Source organism: Cupressus sempervirens, chromosome 7, assembly GCF_028749045.1.
Source record: "Cupressus sempervirens isolate cs-2001-9-10 chromosome 7, ASM2874904v1, whole genome shotgun sequence".
NCBI lineage: Eukaryota > Viridiplantae > Streptophyta > Pinopsida > Cupressales > Cupressaceae > Cupressus > Cupressus sempervirens.
In genome coordinates this window covers 793,536,631-793,558,140 of record NC_143124.1, presented here as the reverse complement: position 1 = coordinate 793,558,140, position 21,510 = coordinate 793,536,631, and the positions used below count along the sequence as shown (strand labels likewise).

The window sequence follows — 21,510 nt, the reverse complement described above, 5'->3', positions numbered from 1 at the left end:
TGAAATTCCTTTTCAGCCAAGGCTTCATTTTCCAATGTATCAAGCTTATCTTTGAAGTACACAAATTTTTCTCTAGCATGAGGCTTGGCGAGAATATCGGTCATCAGTTCTTTAGTGATAATGTACCTTGACTGAATGTTAGTGAAACCATCTCGACATGGTCTACTCCCTCTAAATCAATATTGTCAGATGTTAACTGATGTAGTTCCTTAAGCTGCTCCCTCTGTAATGGAGGTATGCCCTATTCGTATACTCCAATCATGGAAAACATGGAAAATATCTTGTTCCAAGAGGCTCAACATCGGGCACATGATTTATTAGTTTAATAATCACAACATTGTTCACAAGAGAAACTTCCCGTACACAAATGTACTTGTTTGATTCCATGGTAACATGAGTGAATGTAATAAACTGTGAATTTATTGTCAGATTTGGCTACACCGGACATTCATGTAAATATGTCTCCCTTCTGAAGCTCCAAGAACATGCATCAACCTCTTGACTTCCAAGTTTACCTCTGATGAATGTGCCAGATTCCCTCTAAATTTTATTTCCTCTTTTTGAAGAAATGTTTCAGCCATCAACTGAGTCTCATGACTGTAAGCATCAATCTCTTTCTCCCTTGAATGCAATCTCTTATGCTTTGTGAGCTATCTTCAAAGCATTTCAGAGAGAGATTTCAAATAGTTCATAGAACTAAACTAACCCAAAGGGCAATATCAATGCTAGAAGCATACAAGATTCACTATGTCAATGTTATAATATAAATTAATAACTCAAAAAGTTCATGGACATTATACAAGCATATAATACTTATCTCTTTATTGTCAATACCCATTGAGTTAGTCCTATAGCTGAGTCTTTATCTTCTTATCCACACATAACCCTCTGAGTAGATGGAGCTTGCTATATTGAATTTATTTATATAGAAGTGATCGTCTTCTCTGTGAAAATCTGTTAATGACTTAACATAGCTTTCCCCTTCCTCACAGCATGTAAGCTATATAGGAAGTATTGAACTTAAATACATTCAAAACACAGACATCTAAATCACTCCCAATATTGGAACAGCTGAGGTATTATTTCGATTCCCTCTTCAAACCTGACTTCTTCCAAACAGTCATACTAAAGATTAAAAGCACGGTAATCATGCAGATGTTAAGTTTCTAACAACCATGCGAATGTTCACAACACCCCTCACACAGCTTTATACGGTCTGATATCCATTCCAATAACCATGCTTCTCATGGTTAATGCATTCACAGCAGCCAGGACAATCATTACTGTTCATTCAGGGGCAGCAATGCATAGTCAGAATCTAGGAGATGATTCGTGTGAGCTTCTCTTCTTTGTTCGTTTCTTCCACTACACACTTGACTCAAATTGCAGAGCTTTGAGTTCATCACCTATGAGGAATTCAATTCAGTTAACACTATCGTGACATGATATCTTCCATTCAGTTTAGAGTGTGTAGCTGCTCATTCTCAAAATGCCCGAGATTCTCCAACCAACAATTAAAATGAGATCATCGAAATTGTGTCAAAATGCTTCCATCAAAGTCACTGCAGCCATTGTCCAATATAACTCTCAATTCTCACAGCATTTATATCAACCCTCTAAGGTTATACCAGGGCTATATGTCACACTATATGTTTATTCGACATGGAAAATAGTCTTCAACACCGATCATAAGAAGAATTGAAAATTGGATCCTCCTTCGTAACACCTTATTACAGCTACCTTTATGGTATATATTTTAAATTCTTATCTTGAGCAACTCGTTAAATGAAGTTCCCACATATTTGAATTTGGCTGTAGTCTTCAAAATCTTTATTTTCCCCCCAAAAATTGTTGGGGTATGTTTATGCCAAATACTAATCGTGGGATACATATATATTTGTTTAATGGTTTCCTTTAGGCACAAAGACTCGATGCACTTAATTAAATATTACTCTTGACTTTATTGATAGCCAAATATTCTAAAAATACAATAATTGGTGATATGTATGGCCATCTTCGTCTGTGTATCCCATTGACATACTTCTTGATATCAAAGTCTAAGACGATACTCCTCTTGCAATCGTTTGTCTTAGAGATAGTAGCCGCCGGGTATATGAAGTATGTTCCATCTTCAGTCATAATGATGAAGTGTGTATTGATTGATACTTTCTCTGTCTAGTCACTATTTCAAGTTGACCTGTCTATACCTCGATTCTCAATGGCTTTGTATTGGTGGATGCATCTTATTGCTAAGAATGAATTCTGTTTTACCTATTCTCTAGTGGCACTCTTTTACAGTTTGTGGACCAAGTAATATCAGATGTAATTTCTTCCTTATTCATTCAGTATGCTGAGTTGGGTGCTTTAAACGTCTTAGATAGTAATGGTGTGGTGCCGTATGAGTTGGCACCCTTCTCTACTTCTACATCACCGTTAGTAATGACCAGTCAGTATCAAGAGAATTGCTTATTACTTAGCTTCTGTATATATGAAAATGTCCCTCCAATGTTTCTTGCTTTTTGTGAAATTTCTAATGCTTCCATCCAAAAGAAATCACTACTAACAATGCTAAAGCAAATCTCAAAATACCAATACTTCAACCATAGGCTATCTCAAATCTAATAGGATCTTCCTTAATTGTGCTCTGATACCATGTTTAAGTAGATTAGATTTATAGTTGAGTAGGAATATAGATATCCTTTTAATTTTATTATATCTTGAATGATGCTCTTACTAACTTATGATTCTTTGCAGGGTGCTGCTAGAATAATGAGACAATGCTATTTCACAAGAAATGTAGATAATTTTGATATTGATAATACTTCAATTATTTTTGAATTTGAACCACACATTTCCATAGTAACACAGAGATGTGTTCCCTTGCCCACCCCCCACCCCCATAAACCAGTGCCCATCTCCTGGAGACAGGGATGCACCGGGGACTTGGGGACTCTGTCCCCCTGTCCCTAGCTGTGCCACTAGATTCTGCCACCTCTGCTAAGGGTGGAGGAAGTCCTGGTGTTGACTATGTCATGTCCCGTTTCTAGCGACATAACTTCTACAGTAGATTTGCCTATCATTGACTCTCGTAGGCAAATGATTTTGGAGAGAGAGTCATTCTGTTGCCGGGTGATTACATTCTTGCTCTCAGAGAGTTATAATCCAGTAAGTGGGGCCTACTTGTTCTAATGTCGAATTGAGATTGCACTTTTAACTTTATAAAGTTATTTATTTAATTTTATAAAGTTAATTAATAATAAAGTGCATTATAATAAGTTATTATAACAAGATGTTCTAGAAGCTTCCAGCAACTTCTCAAAAAGGTAAATAAATAGAGGGCCGGGGGCACTCATTGGAGGCAAGCGGTTTTGTGGATTCGACTTCTATTCCATTTTGGAGCGATTTGTAGTCATTTGGTCTGAAAATTCTCAGATCATCTCTGGGAACGATAACTCCCATTGATAAGCAATTTTGAGGGTGTGGAATATCACCCAAATTATTGCAAAATCGGAGGTGACGCCACAGTCATTTCACTTGAGCAGAGATTTGTGGCCTAAGGCCAAATTTTGTGGTTTATTGACATCAGAGGAAGGGATTAAATATTGTCGGACTGGGGCAGCTTGAAGGAAACTGGAAACGTATTTACCTGGACGAATTTGTATGCAAATAATTACCTGGTCTTACCTGAACCCAGACGGCTCAGTCCACACCAGGATTGGGTATTTTTCGGTGGGAGATTTGAATGTATTTAAGGAAGACAAGGTGTGAACAGACCGGGGTGGGAGATTAACAAATTCCAGATCCATTTTACCATCCTTCCTTCCAGCAGCGTCTCAGTATCATTAAGACCAATATCGGGGAGTATGGAGGAAAAAATAAATTAAATCGCAGGTCACAGCAGATGGACTCAGGTCGAAAACATCAATTAAAAAGGTGTGCAAATCGCACCAGTGCAGAGGAATTCGATCAGGATCCGTCGAGGGTTTGGAATTACATAAAAAAAACATAGTGCTGGCAGGCGGTTAAGGGAAGGTTTCCAATACAATCTGGATCATCAGGGACTATCATCATTTGGAATTTGGAAATCACAGACATGAATAATTCCGTGGGAATGAGTAGCGATCTTTGACCAGTTTTGGCGGAAAGCAAACTCGGTTAGCTGGAACGACCACAGAGCTCATTCTAATTCAGAACCGATCAGCACCATCACCAATACTGGAGCGATTGTGCACAGGCCCGAACAGTGGGTTGTAAAGGTTGGCAGCAACAGCATTCTTTCCTGATCGGGTAAAGGCAGATTCTGAACTCATGGAGACAACAAACTCAGGTTTTTGATATTGTTCTAGTTATCTATATTCAGTCCGGGCTCTGTTATTCCCTGATTGAATTGTTAATGAATATTGTAAGGATTTGATTGCAATAAGATTCTTTTTTTTGAATATTGCTGGTAATATTATCCATTTTGTTACAACTATATTACTTGGTGCATTTCGCTGGAAATAATGCCAACTGAAGGTTACATGATAAGCATTTGACGAATTGTCCCAATCCAGTATTGACTTTTGGTGACCCATATAGTGGGGGTTTTTACAGACTATTTGCCGATTCAACTATTTATGTTCAATGTTCGATGTTCCAATTCAATGTAATGTTCAAGTATTTACTCTTCTACATCTTTATATCTTATATTGCAATACATCTTTTCATAACTAGCATTTTAAGTACAATGTGTATAATATATACAGCCCCCCCGTCCCCTGCCATTGTTCCCCACCATCCCCAAATTAAGGCTCCTCTGTCCCCACGTCCTGGAAACTTGTCCCCTCCGTTCCCTTGTTCCCCTGTCCCCCAGGGCGGTGTAACTATGCATATTTCTGAGTATAAGAAAAATAGATTGAACTCCAAATGACTTGCACTAGTGTTTTTCTATATTTGTCATTCATCGATCTGATTTGACACACACACGCACACACACACACATATACATGTTTTAGTTTGATGAGACTTGTTGATTGATAGACATGTCTCCATATATTTGCAGACCCATCTCTTCACCAACATGTATAGGCACCTCTCATAATCGGTGACTTACACAAACTAAACTCAGGCAATTGTTATCGGTAATATAACACATATTATCAGATACGAATCTGATATTAATCAATGCAATTTATCTTGATCAAAACATAGTATCAATGACAGTAATCATGTTCAATATTGATTAATTCGATACTCATTTAAATGTAAATGATAATGATATTCAATATCGATTTAATGGAGATCGATAACTGCAGATTTATACTTGGAAAGTAACAGTAATGATGATCATTTGCCAGGTTGATATCATGAATGATAGTTTGCTTCTCAAATAATCAATTTAATGTTTTATGGTTTAATATATAATTATGCATGTATGTATATCAATATACTCAATTTATATTGATATACATGCATCCATAGAATCATAGATCATTCTATTGATAATTATCATTCATGTTTATCTGAACGAGGCTATCATTATTAACAATAGCAAAGAACAAATTTTGTGAACATCTGCTAAAAATGGGAATTTTCGAATGGTGGTTAAATTGGCATTTTCTTTCGTTGTAGCAGAAAAGTAGTTTGGAGAATAATGAAGAAGCATTTAATTCTGATCTTTGAAATTTACCATGTATCTTGCTTTCTCCTATGATACTGTTAATGGTTGAAATCTGATTGCATCATCTGGTATCAGAGCAAGAAGATGGCTGGGAGAGGACGAGGAAGAGGTATTACATAGATGCATAGAGACATGCAAATGCACCAGATTCAAGTAGTGGATCTTGCTGAAATGCAGACAAATTGATTAACAATGCAAAGAGGAGATGATTTGGAATTGGATGACGAACTAAGCCATGGAAGAGGAGTTGAACAACATGCAGAAGCCGAAGAAGATGAAAAACATCTAAGGAGAGCATGCTTAAGGAATTAGAAGGAAGAAATGATGACATCAAAGTTGAAGTAACAGAGTATTCAGGTAGTTTTAAACGAGAGGAGTTGATAGATTGGCAAACAACATGGGGAAGTTCATTGAATGGAAGCATATGACGAAGGAAACTAAAGTAAAATTTATGCACAAAGTTAAAAGGGCATGCAATGATCTAGTGGAATCACATCGAAAAACCTAAAAGGGAAATAAGAAGATAAGAACTTGGGAAAAGAGGGAGAAGAAATTGAAAGAGAAATTTCTACTTGTAGATTATACACAAACTCTTTTTCGAAGGTTTCAAAATCTAAAGCAAAATCTATCTACCGTGGAAGACTTTGTTTGCTTCCTTAGGTACTGCAGCGAATTTGCATCCACAGCAGATCGTTTCCACATCCAGCCTCTGAGCTGTGTATCCAATAACTGAGTCTACAATGAATATCGTGAGCGTCCAATAATATGAACAATTTAATTTTGGTATGTTTGTTACAAATTTCCCTACTCTTTGCTGTCTTGTTAAAAGGGCTACTTGCACCTTGCTGTCTTGGAAACACCTTAAATATTTCCTACCATTTTCATCCTTTAAACTTCACAAGGCACAGATAAACACAAAATTGAAAGGAAATAAGAAATTTAGAGGGAAATACATTCATCAAAAGCAGAGGTTCTCCCTATCATTTTGAGAGCATTCTTTGAATATTGTTCCATGCTGAATATTTTATAGCAGTTGTATCTTTTTATTCATAAAAGGATTATGTTTATCCTTTGCCAAATATGTTATTAATTCCTCTATTTATATTATGCACTTAATATGAATTTGTTCCTCTCCTTTTCTTGGCTGGTTGCGTTCCTTTCCCTCCCGAGGAGTCATAAGGGTGGTTTGCTATTATCAACTCTGATGGTTCTTCCTGGGGAGAGTTGATAAATGTAAAGTCCCTGCTTGGTTACATGGTGTAGAGAGTGGCTCATTGGCCACCTACTTTTGTTGTTTTAATCTTTTTTCCCTTCCAGGAATTTATCTTAAAACTTGGGTGTAAAACTTGCAGAGTTGAATCATGAATTATAAATATAAGGTTTTCCTTGGACCAAAATAGTCAACTACTTTGTATATTTTAGAGGATTGTCTTGTGCACGAGTGGATTAACATGCTCCTTCAAATGATATAATTTTCAGATTTTGTTTGCATGCTACTTCTGTGCTTGCAGCTGGAACTTCTTTTGATTTAAATAATAAAGCATGTCATGGTTTGGAATCTAATCTGCATCTAAAGAGGAACAAATGAAATTGCTATAGTCTTTCCTATTTATGCATTGCTGCATGGATAAAGATTATCTAAGTCCTTTGTAGTATTTTTGTAGGATTGTTTATCAGTGGATTGACATGCTATTTTTTACAGAACATTTCAAATGAACTCCAAGGATCAAGATAGTAAATTTCTTTGTACTTGGGGGGTTGTCTTGTGTGTGCATAAGTGGATTAACATGCTACTTCAAATGGTATAATGTTAAAAGTTTATTTGTTTGCTACTTCTGTGCTTGCAGCTGGAACTTGTTTTGATTGTAGAAAAGCTCAAAGAACTTCGTTCCATCCGAATAGAGAAATTGAAAAAACAAGGTGAGTTTTGATTTGATATTTTATAAATTTGAGGAGTATATCTAAAGTCTGTAGGCAATTCTTTATATACAAAGATATATGGATGAGACAAACTTATACAGTTTACTAAGAGAATATATATTTCTTTCCTCAATATCTCAACAGATTTTATTTTGAAATCTCCAAGCATATTATAGATGTAAGGAATACATTGTTCCAAGTAAAAGTTCTATTGTGTCTTCCAGCTGTGCTGTTGATTTTGTCTTATCTGATCTAATTAGATGGAGCTGACCATTAAGATGTAGAATCAATTCTACATTCTTATTTCTTTTTCAACCTTTATCTTGGTTCTTTGCCTTAGTTGCTCAGATGAACTCTGCCTTGGTGAACTGGATTTTGAGGATTTTTGGCTGAAACATGTTCTGTGGATTTTTTTTTTTCAATATTTTCTTATTGGAGGCATTTGCTTGAGTTAGGTGGGTCTAGTGGATTTTTTGGTGTTTTGGTAAGTCTGATCAGGGATTTCCATGTCCATGGTTGTCTTCTTTTGGGATCTCAATGGTCACTCCTGCCATCATTGTCCTAGCACTTTTTGTTCCTTTAGCTTCTTTCTAGGTTTACTCTTTTGTTAATGATTCTGATTTTATAGCCCATCTTTAGTATCTTCATAGGATATTTACTTTTAAGTGCAGGACTGATGATATGAAGAGTTGTTAATACATAAAGAGCACATGGGAGAAGCAAGGTTATCAACCATGCATATTCATAAGTTCAAGACCTAATTCAAGTCAACTAAGTCCTAAAGGAAAATAATTATGAGACAACAGAGGCATATTACAAGAGGAAATTATGTTTTCAAAACCATGAACAGTCCATAGAGTTAAGTTCCTCAACAATTGATTGCATTAACTCCCTATATCAATGTTGTCATATTACCAGTTGATTACATTGGGCAACGCAACCATAATTGTCATATCAAATATAAAGCGAAAAACATATACATCAAAACCTCCATACAATGAAGCATATCAAGTATAAGGTGATAAACAATCAAATATCACAATCCATGAACCCATTGATCAAGTATGATTTACTAGCAAATAGAAAGTCCATATATCGATGTGACCATGAGGCTGCATTTAACATCGTCATTCATATTGCTAATAATGGAGGATTGGATATCGCATCGATGCTTCCATCAAGACAGTTTAACAGCAATCCTAATTGTATTGAAGAGTAAGAGCAAACAAAGTCATAATTATTGCATCTAAGGAAGTGTTCAAGATGAAAACGAACTTCACTATCATGGCCCATAAAGTTGTCAAATAACTGACTAGGGGAGAGGACCCAGTACTTGAGCACTGTAACTTCGCACTTATCAAAACCCTATGTGGAAATTTCAAAAAAATCTCAATTTTTTATAGCGGCTTACTTGGCAAGTCGTCTGCTTATAACTAAGGTTTCAAGTCTACATCATCAATTATGATGCCACATTAGCATGTTTTTTGCCAAGTCCAAAACAACTCAAATAAAAAGTGAGACCAATGGTCGTGCAAAAATGGTTCTCATACTTGCACAGCTGATGTGGCATCACATCATTGGTTGTTTTTTATAACTAAGCATACATTTCATTCAATTATGGGTAGTTATTATTGTACTAACAACTTTAAACTCACAATTATTGGTACAATTTTGTCAAAAAAATTGGGCATTAAGATAATAAATATGGATATTAAATCATTAAGTTTGGGTATCAATTGAACAACTCCCATCACAACCATTGGGATGCACTCAAGTACTGGGTCCTCTCCCCTAATCACCGATTATTTAGGGATATAAGGTGCAATCACAAAAGGCTTATGGCAGGAGGTGTGATTAACATTTAGAATCAAATATTAGTAGTAAGATGAAGAGTTGCTACTCTTTTGCATGGTATTGAGGAAGCATCAACAGCCATTTTAAGAGCATTCAATTCTGTTCATTACTCAATCATTGTTCAATCAGTTATGCAGTTTCAAGCAGAGGTTGCACTAGTAGATAAGAAGATCAGATCAATAATTCATAAAGAAGTAAATTAGAGACAGCAATTGAATATCACATAAAGCATTAAGATGTACATCTGAAGCCATAGCCTAAATTAGTTAAAATCAGATTGTTGTCATTACAAAGTCTATTTCAGACAAGCAATCAGATGGGGTTGATCAGCAGCAGTATAATTTGATATATTATGAAGATGATTCATAACAAATACCATCGCATATATGCCAAGTGATATCAGGAGCAGTAGTCCTTATATATATATATATATATAATATTGGTGAGATTGCATTCATATTAAGGAGATATCAGAAATAGCATTATTATTTACTCTTGATCAATAAATCATATCGTTAACATTCGTTATTATTGAAAACTTAGATAAGAGAGGATATTATATACTTCAAAGCCTCATGTACATTTTTGAACAATATACTCCATGTTCTTGTGTATCGAAAGATATCTAAATTGATATAATCCTCACAATTAGATTGACAAAAAAATTTCCATCATTTGTTACTCTTGCACTTGCAATACATATTCTATCCAATTTGATTTAGAGCACAAGTTTAATAGAAAGAAGTCTCTTGCAATTGAAATTCTAAGAAATTGATCCCAACCCCCAAGAAATCTTATAAGGGGACATTGCAAGGCACCGCCACCCAACTGACTCACATGATACGGATTTGCATCTGCATATCTGAAGAAACGGCGGCTATGTGTTGTGTTAGCAAAATAAGATTTAGAGAGAGACACTTATCATGATTTTTCTCATTATATTCTCTGGAAAAGAACCCCCACTAAAGCCTTCATTAATCCTAGATAGATGAAACAAATAGTGGCACTAAAACTTGGGACTAAGGATTCTCATATAAGCTAACAATATGTCGTGCCTACATACACAAGAAAATTGTTTGCAGTTTTAGTTACAGATTTGCATGACTTTTTAAAAGATTTAAGAAAATGAAACATATTTTAATTTTTCTTAATGTTTTTAATTCACTGAGTCTCTTTGGCGATTTCCCAACAAGTTTCAAAATATAAACCTATTTGTAGGTTTGGCTTGCTTACTCTGCAGACTTAAGGTGTGCCCGTGCTCAACTGTTTTAGAAATTATTTCTTTATTTTGATTTCCCTCATGTGTTTTGCTAACAAAACATTCTGGATATTTTTCTTGTAAATAAGCCCTTTCTACTTCCTTGCTGCCCACTCTCTCCCCATTCCCCTCAGCAGTCATCACTATTATTGAAAAGTGGTCAGCAACAGTCTAGATGTTTTGTCGTGCAAAAATATCTGTGTTGTTTTCTAGCACTCACAAAATTAAGGAAACAAATCCTTGTTTAAGTTCTGGATGGATTTACATTTTGAAGGGAGATTGCGAAGAACAAACCCCACTTATACCTGGGTTTTGTCATATAATGGCAAGAAATATTATTACACTTTCTTAATATTTTCTTTATGATATATTCTTTTCAGACAAGTGGCTGAGGATAAGCAGTTGTGCGAATTAGTAAATTATTTTACTTAAGAAGCTGGCCTGGATTTGGAAATTATGGCCATGGGGTACTACTGATGTGAGTTTTGTTCCACTACAATGCGCACAATCAAATGCTTAATGTTTCAAGGAGAAATTGTTAGTTTGAGGTGACTGATCAGGGAAGTACTGTAGACACTCCATAATTCCTTGGCAGGGTTTGGGGCTATTTTATCGGCATTTTTGGGCCGACATCTTGTAACTAATTTTAACCCTAAAGCGGCAAAAATACTTGTATAAAATGGCTTAGGGTTAGGGGTTATCACAAGGTGTGATGTGATAGTTGCTTCTTGCAGCGGTATTGAGTTGTAAGGGATTACAAATTGTAATCAGGTTGTAATTAGTGGATAATAAAAATATTGGACTCCCTGTTTGGTGGATGTAGCCCAAGGATTGGGTGAACTACGTTAAATCTTCGTGTCTTGTGTTCTCTTCTGTGTGCATTATTATTTTTCTGATATTGGTTATATTTATATGTAATTGTTATTCTGTCTTGTTAATCCTAACAAGTGGTAGCAAAGCCTAGTTATTTCAGTTATCCTCTACTAGAAAGTCTCATGGTTGAGTGGGAGTCTCATAGTTGAGTGGGAGAAATGCTAGACGAGGGTAAGTTGAAGGTTGAGAAGTTTAATGGGTAGAACTTTTAGTTATAGAAAATGCAAATGGAAGACTATCTTTATCAGAAGGATTTATGGCAGCCATTGGAAGGAAAATCCAAGAAACCAACCACTATGACAGATGAGGACTGAGAGATTTTGGATAGAAAGACACTTGGAAGTATTCGTGTATGCCTGATGCAATCGGTGACATTTAATATTACAAAAGCAAAGACGACATAAGAGTTGATGCAAACCCTAGTAAGGTTATATGAAAAACCCTCCGCTTCAAACAAGGTATTTCTCATGAAGTGTTTATTTAATATGAAGATGATAGAAGGTGGATCTGTTGCAGTTCATTTAAATGAGTTTAATATGGTTACTAGTCAATTATCTTTTGTAAATGTTAATTTTGATGAAGAAATTAGGACTCTTGATTTTGTGTTCTTTGCTTGAAAGCTGGAATGGCTTGGTCATGGCTGTGAGTAATTTTGTTTTTGGGTCTAATACCCTAAAATTTTATGATGTGATTGGTGTTATTCTAAGTGAGGAAACTCGTAGGAAAAGCTCAGGTGGATCTATATTAGGAAGTGTTTTGAACGCACAAAGTAGAGGAAGAACAATTGAAAGAGGAAACAATTCTGGAAATTGTGGGAAATCAAGAGAAAAATCAAACGGGAAGAGGTCTCAATCAAGAGGACCAAGAGATTGCTGGTATTATGGAAAACTAGGGCACAAGAAGAAAGATTGTTGGACTCGAAAGGACAGTGAAGGCGACAAAAAAGATGGAAACAAGGAGACAAATGTGGTAAGTAATAAATCCAAAGAGGATGCTTTGCTTCTTTCCTTGAAAAATGTTGATGATTCATGGGTTTTAAATTTTAGGGCTTCATTTCATGCTACTCCCCATAGAGGTTATTTTATTGATTATGTCCTAGGGGAATTTGGGCTTGTTTATTTGGGGGATAATGAACCTTGTCAAATTGTAGAAAAGGGCAAAATTAAGATTAAGTTGCAGAATGGGAATCATTAGCGCTACTACAAGAGGTAAGACATGTTCCAAGGTTGAGTAGGAATTTAATTTCAGCAGGGCAACTGGGTGATGAGGGTTGCGTAGTTAGTTTTAATTAAAAAAAATTGGAAGGTTTTAAAAGATTCCCTTGTATTAACAAAAGGTGTGGAAGTATACACTTTATATCTTTGTACAGGTCATACTGTTTCTTCTACTTCAATTGTTTCAGAGAAAAATGAATGTCCAAGAACAGTCGTTGTAGTTGAATAGGGAGAACAAATAGTTGTTGTAGATTTTGATACCATGCTATGGCACAATAGACTTGGGCACACGAGTAAGAAAGGTACGAAATTACTTCATTCAAAGAAAATTTTACCAGGTTTAAAATGTGTCAATATGGATTTTTGTGAAAGTTGTGTGTATGAAAAACAAAAGAGTTAGTTTTGTGAAGAGTGGGAAGGAAAAGAAAAATGAGAAATTAGAGTTTGTGCATACAGATGTATGGGGACTAGCTCATGTATCTTCCCTTGGTGGCTCTCATTATCAGCACCGATAGCATAGGTCTATTCTGCTGAGTAAGCAGTGGGAGCAACAATAGTATACCAATTACTCTACTTGGGAGTAAGAAGCAAGGGTTGGAGAACCTAGGGCATAACCTGAATGTTACATTCATTAATGATGCAACTAGAAAAGTATGAGTTTATTTCCTTAGAAACAAATCTGATGTATTTCAAACTTTTAAGAAATGGAAATGCTTGTTTGAAAATGAAATTGGTAAAAGGTTAAAATGTCTTAGATCTGATAATGGCGGTGAGTATTGCAGCAATGAATTTGAAGATTCTTGCTCCACTAATGGTATCCGTAGATGGAAAATTGTTTCAAGGACTCTATAGGAAAATAAAGTTGCTGAACGCATGAACATGACAATAATGGAGCATGCAAGGAGCATGAGGTTGCATGCTGGGCTGCCCTTAAACATGTGGGCGAAGGCTGTCAATATTGCTGCATATTTGATCAATAGAGGTCCCTCTACTCCTTTGGGTTTTGGTATTCCAGAGGAAGCATGGACAGGTAAGGTGTTTACTATACTGGTAAAGAAATTAACGCATACAGACAATGGAACAGAATAGCAGAATTATATTCGCATATACCAGAACATTTATTATGCTTCCTAAGATCAGTAATAGAAGATGATGATTTACAATGGTCCCAGACGGGATATAAATACTATCCGCTAAACCTTCCCGAAGGAGTCCGTCGGCCACGAACATTATGTCCGCTACAAACTATATACCCGTCGGCTACAGAGTACAAAACACTGACGACAGTCATTCCGTCGGCTACAGAAACACCGCCGGGACCATCCAGTTAGCTGACACCATCCCCCCCAAAAAGAACAGTCGTCTCCTGATGATTAACAAAATTAGGAGACAACTTACAGACAACAAAAGAAATACTAGAGAGAAGGGGGCGTCCGAGAAGAGTGTTGCTGGCAACGTAACTCATACACCTGCTCTGTTCTGATGCAGAGATCTGTCTGAATCTGAGAATTAACCTCGACGGCCTCCTTTAGAAGAAGCGCAACATCCATAGCCTGCCTCCTAGCTAACTGCATCTTGTGCTCAGCCGCATCCTTATCTCGGATAGCCGCTTCTGTACCTTGCCTAGCCACGTCCCTCTCTTGCACCATTGCTGCCATATCAGCCAACAGTGCCGCCCGCTCTGCGGCCCATGCTGCCTACTGGTCGGCCAAGTCGGCGGCTAGCTTCTCTCTAGCCTCTCTCTTAGCTGCCATTGATCTCTTTGTTGCAACCCTGTCCGCCTCCGCACGCCGACGAGCATAGTAAACATCCTTGTACAATTTCACAATCTCATGTGCCAGCTTCATCAGAGGGGTGTCACTGGGTCCCAACTCCGGCTTAGTAGCCCAATCTACCAACATCTCAGCTATCTCCACCGCCGGCTAACCCCTGTCTACAAAACAAGTCTGAAATCGTCGAGGACAGATCCCACGGATATATGCTCTAATCAAATGCCACTCCCTTCGCCGAGTTAGAGCTTGAATTGCCACATCATGTCCTTTCTTCAACGCAGACTTCATAGTCTTGAGGTAATGCCTGCACCTGTCCTCATCCGACCCGTAATCCTCCTTGGTGAAGTCCTCCAATGACCATTCCGCATCACTGTTCTCCTCATTAGCGGGAGACATGTCCACATCCGGTGCCGCCTCCTCTGTTGTCGGCGCAACCACGGCATGTGGCATTCCCTCCTAAAGTTGAGGCTCTGGTACTGCTGGTGATGATGTTCCTGAACGCCTAGGAGACTGAATGGACGGACCCCGCTTGGTAGGAGTGAGTCGAAACTGCTACCTCAAAAACATACTAGCTCTATCCATCACCTGCGGTTGGTCTGACTATGCGAGCTCCATGTTCTCTTGTACTAGCTGGGCTGACTCGGCCTCTGCTAAAAAAGATGACGAAACAGTGACAACTACATCACAATCAATGACATCCAACCGAACCTGAGGCTCAGGCTTCGGCGGTGGCAACTGTGCTCTCTGTGAGACTGCGGTGGTAATGACATCTGGTTGTGAAACTTGCTTTGTTGGTACAACTAGAATCATCTCCGCTATGACCGTCGGCAATATCTCGGCTACTATCCGTGGGACAACATCTGTCGCTATCTGTGGGAGAACTTTTGTCGCTGTCCGTGGGGCCATCTTCGTCATTATTCGTGGGACATCTGCCTCCGCTGGAGGAGTCATGAGGACCGGGGCATGGCACTGGCCAAACGACAGAATGACTGTCGGAAAGGTAGACAAGTGCGCCGAAGTTGACAGCTGAGGAGGGGTAAGGAATGTGGGCCCACTACCTGCTGCCTCACCGCCAACTTCCACCAAAGTGCTCTCCTCTTCTTCCACGGACTCAGCTTTGTCACTCACCGAAGTTCCCTCCCGTCCGCTATCTATCTTTCCGAAAGCATCCAGTCCGCGGAGTACTTTCTTGTGGCCTGTTGCTGATCCTCTTGTATCCAAGTGTTGCCAATAGAATATGGGAGGCTCCCCGTCTGCCAACTTGCCCCTTGGAGGAGCCTCAAAATCATCCAGTGGAATCTGGCTAGTTGCAGCCTCCAGAAATAGCTCGATGGCATGGTGCAACATAAAAAATGTTCGTTGCTGAAGGGTCATAAACTCCTCCATCCTGTCAGCTAGGACTGAGGCCCAATCATATACCACTCCCTGCATGATACCATTCATAAACACAACCTGTGACAATGCTATATCTGAAGCTCAAGTGGCACCTGTCAACCTGCTCTTGATGACGTCCATGATACACCGCCAGTGACCCTCTCGAATAAAGTCCTTGCGAAGCCCTCTTCACTTTGACCCTTGAACCGCTGCCTCCCTCTCCACGGGTGTAAGGTCCTGGCACACTAGATCTATCCAATGCTCCTTCCGTACTCGTGAGAGTTTATGGTTCTTGATTTCCACTTTCCTCCCTTTGGGGCCAGGGATGCCGAAAACCCTAGTGAAATCTCTAGGTTTAAAGGACATCGTCATTTGTTGCTTCTTGTACAAGAATGTACTTGTTCTGCTCCGGGCGCTATATGTCTTTATCACGGTATGCAATACTGATTCGAACAACCGGATGGAGAAGATGGGAATCTGGATGGCCCAATGTACCTGTGCCCGTATCAGAATTTGTTTAATCTGGTCTGCCTCCGGGGTCTCCTGCCACCACCTCCGGCATTCGCTGCCACTAAGACTTTCAAACTGGACGGTGAGATAAGTAAGTTCCTCCTTGGTCTTCTGCTTCTTGCTACTAGAACTTGAGGGGCTTGCAACTTGAATCCCCGATGCCAAAACTCTTGAATTCTTTTCCATATTTGTTGCCAGCTGACTCTTTCACGGCTTCCGTTTGCCTGCTGATTCCATGAAAAAAAAATAAAAAAATGGCGTCTTCTTTCTTATATAGTTCTCCCTTTACTCCCATGGCAGACAAACGAAATGCCGCTTAATTTCCTTCTGCGGAAAAACTGTTCGCACCCCCCCCTCCGTGGGAGAGAAAGGCTAGCTTATCAATTTTATTGTTATGCACAAGGAATCACCTGCTGGATGTGGCTCTTCTTTCCTTCTACCAGATGTTGATGGAACACCTCTATTACCAAACCCTCTTCTTTTGTGCGACATTATCACCTACATCGCATCTTCACATCACTGGACACTGCGCCACCGCAACAAGTATCATACTCGGGCAGGTGAGAAGGAAAGCCAAAAGAACTTGTCATATAAAATATGGGAACCTGCCATACACAACCCTGCGCATTTGAAACCCAGCCGGTGAATTCGCAAAATTCCAAGGGGATCCCACCGGTTGCCGATGTCCACACAAATTCGTCTGAGAAAGGAAACTGAAACGTTTCTCAGCAGGAGCAGTCACTTCTTTCCCCACAATCTGATTGGTCGCCCAGAAGTATTATAGTAGGCTTTGCTATAACGTGTCTTCAGAAACTTTTCCAACCGGTTGGACCAGATGCAAGCTTGATTTCTCACCCGTGACTCCCCATTTTGCTACCGAGCTTGATTTCCCCCCGCGGCAAGTTGGAAATGGTGATCTTAATTATGCTGGCAGGTAAATTTCATAACATGATGACCCTCCTATTGCTGTTCGCCGTGCTCGTTAGTTCATCATAAATTGCAGTAGCAATGCCGGTGTTGAATCCGATGGTGCACAACAAGGACGAGCTCCGCGGCTAATGACTTGGAGGTTGAAGTGCGCGGGGTTGTTCTATTTTCTGCTCGCGAAACTCTCTTCTTAATGTGTGAGAATGTCGTCCTCCAATTGCAACCCGTGGAAGAGTCTTGTAACAAAGTTTGTTTGTAACACGGGCGACGGCTTTGACAATCCTGCGAACAACGGTGGAGGAGAGTTAGCCGTGGAGCCAACCTTGCGTCTGTTCTGTGCCACTTCTGTCGCCCACTGTGCCAGCAATCGCTTATCCTCCAACTTATTCAGATTGTTTAATCGCTCTTGTAAGCTTCCGTCGTCATCCAACTTGTTTTCCAACGCTATTCGTAGGCTCGGGATCATGAATTCCGCTGGGACTACCGCTTCCTGTCCAAACATTAACTGGAATGGTGTGTGCCTTGTTGTCACCTTGTACGCCGTGTGGTAAGCCCACAGGGTGGCGGGTAAGTTTTCTTCCCAATCAGCACCTTCAACCGCACAGGATTTGTAGATGATGGATACTAGGATTTTATTGGTAGCCTCGGCCTATCCGTTTGCTCTTGGATAATACAGACTTGACAATGAATGATAAATCTTGAACTAGGTGGTGAACAAGCGGATGACATGATTAACAAAATGACCTCCCCTATCACTTGTTAATTGTAACAGGATTCCATACCTGGTAATGATCTGTTCATAAATAAATTTCGCAGTGCTGACGACCGAGTTATCTAGCAACGCACGTGCCTCCACCCACTTAGTCAGGTACTTCGTTGCAGTAATGATATACCGGCACCGTTGAGTCTTGCTCACCCTCAGTGGTCCAATGAAATCTAATCCCCATCGCTCAAAAAGTTCCTGCTCATGTGAGGGGTGAAGTGGCATGTAATCTCTCTTCAGCGGCTTCTCGGCCCGTTGGCAAGTGTCACATCCGACGACCCATTCCCGCGCGTCATTGTACACTGTTGGCCACCAGAGACCTGCGAGCAATATCTTCCGTGCAGTGGTGTCGGGCCCCATGTGTCCTCCCGTGGGACCCTCATGTGCTTCTTTTAACACCTGTGGTATCTCCTCTTCCAACACACGCCGCTGAAGAATATGATCCGGCCCCATTTTGTAGAGCAATCCATTGATCAATTGAAACTTGCGACTCCTGATTATCAACTTGCGCCTATCATTTGGTGACATCCCAGTGGGAAACTATCCTGTTGACAGGTACTCGCCAATACTCCTGTACCATTCCGGCAGTACCCCAATCTGAAATAGCTACGCTTCAGGAAAGTCATCATTCACACCCTCTGCTGGTTCCCCTGTTTTGATCCATGACAGGTGGTCGGCACTGACATGTTTCTTTCTTGGCCGGACAATGATTTTGAAAGTAAATTCCTGCAACAGGAGTAGCCATTTGCTGATCCTCCCTTGGATGACAGGTTTATTAATCATGTACAACAAGGCTTGGTGATCAACATAGAACACAAACGGTGTGGCAAGCAAATAATGACGGAATTTTTGCACAGCATAGACCATTCCCAATGCTTCTCGTTCAGTCGTGCTGTAGTTCTGCTCGGCCTTTGATAACAACCGGCTGGCAAAGTATATTGGGGGATCCAGTCGGTGGTTACCAGTCTGTGCTAGGGTTGCGCCGATCGCATAGTTGGAGGCATCCACATGCACATGAAATTCTTTATTCCAGTCCGGATATGCCAAGATGGGTGTTGTAGCCAGTCGTACCTTTAGCCCTTAAAATGCCTCAACCTGCTCTTTATCCCATCTAAATGATTCTTCCTTGCAGGTTAACTTATCTAACTTTTGGGACACCTTGGCAAATTTTTTTAATAAATCTCCTGTAATAACCTATATGCCCGAGAAAAGATTTTACCTCCGTCACATTAGTAGATGGCTGCATTTCAAGAATGACTCTCACCTTGTCGAGATCCGTCTTTAATCTTTCCTTACAGACAATGCGTCCGAGCAGTCTGTACTGGTAAAGAAATCAACGCATACAGACAATGGAACAGAATAGCAGAATTATAATCGCATATACCAGAACATTCATTATGCTTCTTAAGATTAGTAATAGAAGATGATGATTTACAATGATCCCAGATGGGATATAAATACTATCCGCCGAACCTTCCCGAAGGAGTCCGTTGGCCACAAACATTATGTCTGCTACAAACTATATACCCAACGGCTACAGAATACAAAACACCGACGACAGTCATTCCTTCGGCTACAGAAACACCGCTGGGACCATCCAGTCGGCTGACATAAGGTGAGTCATTCTTTTCTCAAAACCTTTGGTTGTGAAGCTTTTCCATATATAGATTCTAAAAATAGAACCAAGCTGGAATCTATGTCAAAGAAATGTATATTTGTTGGATATGACATTAATGAATTTGGTTATAGGCTTTGGGATTTTGAAAATCATAAAATTGTAAGCAGTGATGTCATATTCAATAAGAAAGTGTTGTACAAAAATCTATTGTAGTGGCATAAGAAGAAAGAAAATGATTATGTAGTGCTGGATGATACCCAAAAGGATGATGTTTCAGCAGTTCCTCATGCTCTGCATCAACCGTAACAACAAATACCACACACCCCAATGAATGTTAGAGAATCAACAAGGCTAAGTAGACCTCTAGAAAGATTTTTTCCCTTTTTGTATTCTATTTTATTAATAGATGCTAGTGAATGTGAATGTTATGATGAGGTTGTGTAGGTGGATACAAAGATTCAGTGGGAGTCTGCAATGAGAGAAGAGATGGACTCTTTGCTGAAAAATCAGACTTGGGATTTATGTAAGTTGCCTGCAGGTAAAAGGGCTTTATAGAATAAATGAGTTTATAGGTTGAAAGAAGAGGATGGAGGTAAGAAAATATTTAAAGCCAAGTCAATTGTAAAAGGATTTGCACAGAAAAAGGGCATTGATTTTGATAAAATATTTTCTCCTATTGTTAAAATAACTTCTATGTGCGCTATTCTAATTATTGTGGCTACTGCAGATTTGCATTTGGAGCAGCTTGATGTTAAAATCGCCTTTCTTCATGGTGATTTGGATGAAGAGATATATATGGCACAACTACAGGAATTTGAGGTCAATGGCAAGGATAATTTAGTGTGCAGGTTAAAGAAAAGTTTATATGGCTTGAAGCAACCACCTTGACAATGATATCTTAAATTTGACAGTTTTATGATTGAGCATGGGTATATTTGTCATTTAGACCATTGCATTTATTTTAAGAGGTTGGATGATGACAATTACATTATTCTATGTTTATATGTTGATGATATGCTCATAGCTGAGTCTAACATGGATCACATTAAGGGGTTAAAACAACACTTAGTACATTCATTTGCTATGAAAGATTTGGGGGCAGCAAAACAAATCCTTGGTATGGAAATTTGCAAAGTTAAGAAGCACATAAAATTGTCATTATCTCAGACTGATTATATTGAGAAAGTGTTGTAACGTTTCTTTATGGAGAATGCCAAAGTTGTCAGCACACCTTTGCCTGGTCATTTGAAATTAACTAAGGAGATGTGTCCAAGACTCCAAAGACACCAGAAGAGGAGGGTAAGATGTCCAAGGCACCTTATGCTTCAACTGTAGGGAGCTTAATGAATGCCATGGTATGTACTAGGCCAGATATTGCAGATGCAATGGGAGTTGTTAGCAGGTATATGAGTCATCCTGGGATTGCACATTGGAATGCAATCAAATGGATTCTCAGATATTTGAGAAAAACATCTAGTAAGTGTTTACATTTTGGGGGCCCTACTATTGGTTTATAGGGCTATATTGACTTAGATTTGGTAGGGGATATTGATACTAGGCGAAGTACTACAGGTTATGTATTTACTGTTGGTGGGAAAATAGTGAGTTGGATTTCTTGGTTGCAAAAGGTAAATGCTTCATCCACTATAGAGGTAGAGTATGTTGTTGCCACAGAGGTAGCCAAGGAGATGATATGGCTTTAGTTCTTCATGGAAGAGTTGGGACACCCATAGAGGGATAATTATTTGTTTACAGATAGTCAGAGTGC

At 39.1% G+C, this 21,510-nt stretch overlaps 1 protein-coding gene across 1 annotated transcript in view; it reads left to right on the top strand.

Moving 5' to 3' along the window:
• Positions 1-21,510, top strand: part of LOC149549741 (U11/U12 small nuclear ribonucleoprotein) — an 86,245-nt gene that overhangs the window by 52,080 nt on the left and 12,655 nt on the right. The window contains exon 6 of the mRNA XM_089793020.1: positions 7,507-7,579. Coding sequence (XP_089649146.1) covers positions 7,507-7,579 — 73 coding nt within the window. The remainder of the gene's footprint in view (positions 1-7,506; positions 7,580-21,510) is intronic.